This window comes from Fibroporia radiculosa, assembly GCF_000313525.1.
Source record: "Fibroporia radiculosa TFFH 294 genomic supercontigs, scaffold10456, whole genome shotgun sequence".
NCBI classification, from domain to species: domain Eukaryota; kingdom Fungi; phylum Basidiomycota; class Agaricomycetes; order Polyporales; family Fibroporiaceae; genus Fibroporia; species Fibroporia radiculosa.
In genome coordinates, this window is record NW_012132959.1 from 4,616 (window position 1) to 7,174 (window position 2,559).

At 49.2% G+C, this 2,559-nt stretch overlaps 2 protein-coding genes across 2 annotated transcripts; both read left to right on the forward strand.

Annotated features, from left to right (window-relative positions):
- Positions 1 to 315: 315 nt before the first annotated feature.
- FIBRA_09129 (uncharacterized protein) lies at positions 316 to 766 on the forward strand (the record flags this gene model as incomplete). Its single annotated transcript, XM_012321457.1, has 2 exons — positions 316 to 484; positions 609 to 766. 2 exons carry the CDS (start codon positions 316 to 318, stop codon positions 764 to 766), a joined length of 327 nt encoding a protein of 108 aa, XP_012176847.1.
- Positions 767 to 1,015: 249 nt separating this feature from the next.
- FIBRA_09130 (uncharacterized protein) lies at positions 1,016 to 2,462 on the forward strand (the record flags this gene model as incomplete). The annotated part of the gene is made up of 3 exons (XM_012321458.1): positions 1,016 to 1,966; positions 2,033 to 2,122; positions 2,154 to 2,462. The coding sequence occupies 3 exons, from the start codon at positions 1,016 to 1,018 to the stop codon at positions 2,460 to 2,462; spliced, it is 1,350 nt and encodes a 449-aa protein (XP_012176848.1).
- Between the last annotated feature and the right edge of the window lie 97 nt (positions 2,463 to 2,559).

Below are 2,559 nucleotides of genomic sequence, written 5' to 3' on the forward strand. Positions count from 1 at the left end.
GCTGTCATCGGCGGTTTATCGGCTGAAGTTACCACAAAAATGGAAGATTCACCCTGTTTTTCATGCAGGACTACTTTATCCTTATTCGGAAACAACAATGCATGGGAAGAACTATCTCCGACCTCTACCGGAACTAATCAAGAACCAGGAGGAGTTTGAAATAGAATGTATCATTGATTCAAAGACAGTCGGCAAGCAAACACTGTACTAAGTACGATGGAAAGGATACCCGGCTTTGGATGACTCCTGGCTGCCGAAAACCAAACTTTCACATGCCAAAGATGCTTTGGAAGACTTCCTACAACCAAACAAGGGATGACACCTTATAAGAACTACTCGCCCTCGTCTTCCTCAACGGCATCTATCACCATCCTCACTGCCCTCCTTCTCTTCAGCTGGTTCTTCACCGCCCTCCTCATTCTACTCCTCACCTTCACCATCTTTGTCCTCAAAGACAACTACACCTTCAAGGTCCACCTTGAGCGTACCCCCACCCCTCTATCCACCACTCCCATCAACAAACAAGCTCTCAATTGGGCCAACAACGGAACGCAAGTAACATCCCCCATCAAGCTTACCCCCATTCCTTTTACTGATCTTCTCAGTAGTGAACCAAGTCGCCCCCCTTGCCGCCACCACCCTCACTGTCGTCGACAAGCACCCCCATCTCCTCCTGCTCACCCTGCTGAGCTCCTTCCTAATCACCCTCCTCAGCATCCTCACCCTCGCCCTCATTGTCCCCCTCACCCTTCGCACCACAATCTGACATCTAGAACGCGAACATCAGTGGGTGTTCAACATTGCCACCACTGCACAGCGCCCCCTCCCGTATATGACCACAACACTTCCGGTAATCGCTGCTAACCGGGACTCAAATAACCCTACTCAAGTTTATTTTGAGTACATTAGGGAGCATCAAGATTAGGGTCTGGGGTCTAATTTTGTCCGTAGTAGTTGCCTTGTTTTGTATTCTTGTTCTAGTTTTTAAAAACAACTCCTTCTCTGGCTACTCCCCATGCCTGCTGAGCACAACAACCGCGTTAGAAATAACAATGCAACTTCTAACCTGGATCCGCACTGTCATCCTCTGGCTCCTCGGCATGACAATTCTCCAACGGATGGTCTCCAAAGAGCACCAACACCTTACCCTTCCCATATCCAGACATTAGAAGAATGCTTCACTGCTGGAATGATAGAAATGCCAGTTCCTAGGCGACCCATCTTGAGCTTCCCCTCCCAGCAAGAATCTGATGACTCCTCTTTGGAATTTCTTGATGAAGGAGGTTTTTGCTATCCATTCACACCCCTCTTGGCAAATATTACTTGTTGTCCATTTCTCATCCCAGGACCCCTGGACTCTTCTAACAGCAATGCAGTAGTCTTGCACCAGTTCCCTGGACCACTAGAAGTTCCTCATACCTCAGAAGCATCCACCAGATCTTACCACGTTGCCCCTGCACAGGTTTTCCCATCCTCATTGCCTATGAATACCTCATCCTCTCCAAACCCTGATAGTCCCCTTGCTGCATCCACTGACTCCCCCAATATGCCGCCTCTCGCCTCTGATATCTCCGACAATGGTAGCCTCGATCATGCTCCCAATCTACAGCTACTGGCCAATGTCAGTGAGTATGTTACTGCATCAGAAGGGCACAGAAGTGATCCACAGGAGTTTGTAGTCTACAGTGATGATGTAATCCAACGACCCTCCAACGATGTCACCCAATACTGGCGCTCCATTCCCTTCAACCCCTCCACTCCAGTTCAGGATGTCGACCCCCTGGAACGAGTATTACCCTACTTCCCCGGGGCATACGCCAATTTTGTTACTCGACCTCCTATGGGTGTTCCAATTGATGGCAATCCTGCGTTCGGATTACAGCAGGTCTCGATGACCACAGCAGATATACTTCGTGCCATGGAATCTGTAGGAAACTGGAACTCTTCGGATATGGAATGGGAGGAGGTCACTTGGGAGTACTTGCTGACATGAGATGATAATCTCTTAGAAAGTCTTTGGGCATTGCTGCAGGACATCAAGGATCCTGGTGTGACTGATGAAGTTGATCGCTTCAGGGCCGTCGACACCAAGATAGACTTCCTACTTGCGGCATCACGATCTGTGGGGGCAGAACTCATTTGCGCACAGGCAGAAATGGACCAGTGTCGAGCTTGGCTTAGAGCTGCCAACCTGGAGGAATGCCTTGAACAACATGAATTCTCCATCATTACCCCTCCTTCTGGCGCCATGCCCTGTCGCCTCTGCTTCTGTACCAAATGCGAGGTCGACGGTCACCTTCAGAGTGAGTGTTGGCATTGGTTGTGTTCCTATTGTGGACTCCTTCACCCTCATCATAAATTCCGCACTGCTGCCGACATCCAACCTGGACAACTTCCCTGTCCCACTAACGAACCTGGATACTTACAAGAGCGTTGCGCTCAATGGAAACTCTGAACAATGAATCTGGAAGAGGGGGTAATGTTACAGCGTGAGAGGGGGGTTTCTTTTTCTTTCCTAACTATTTGTCATTGACCCTGTACTATACAACTGATCCCATC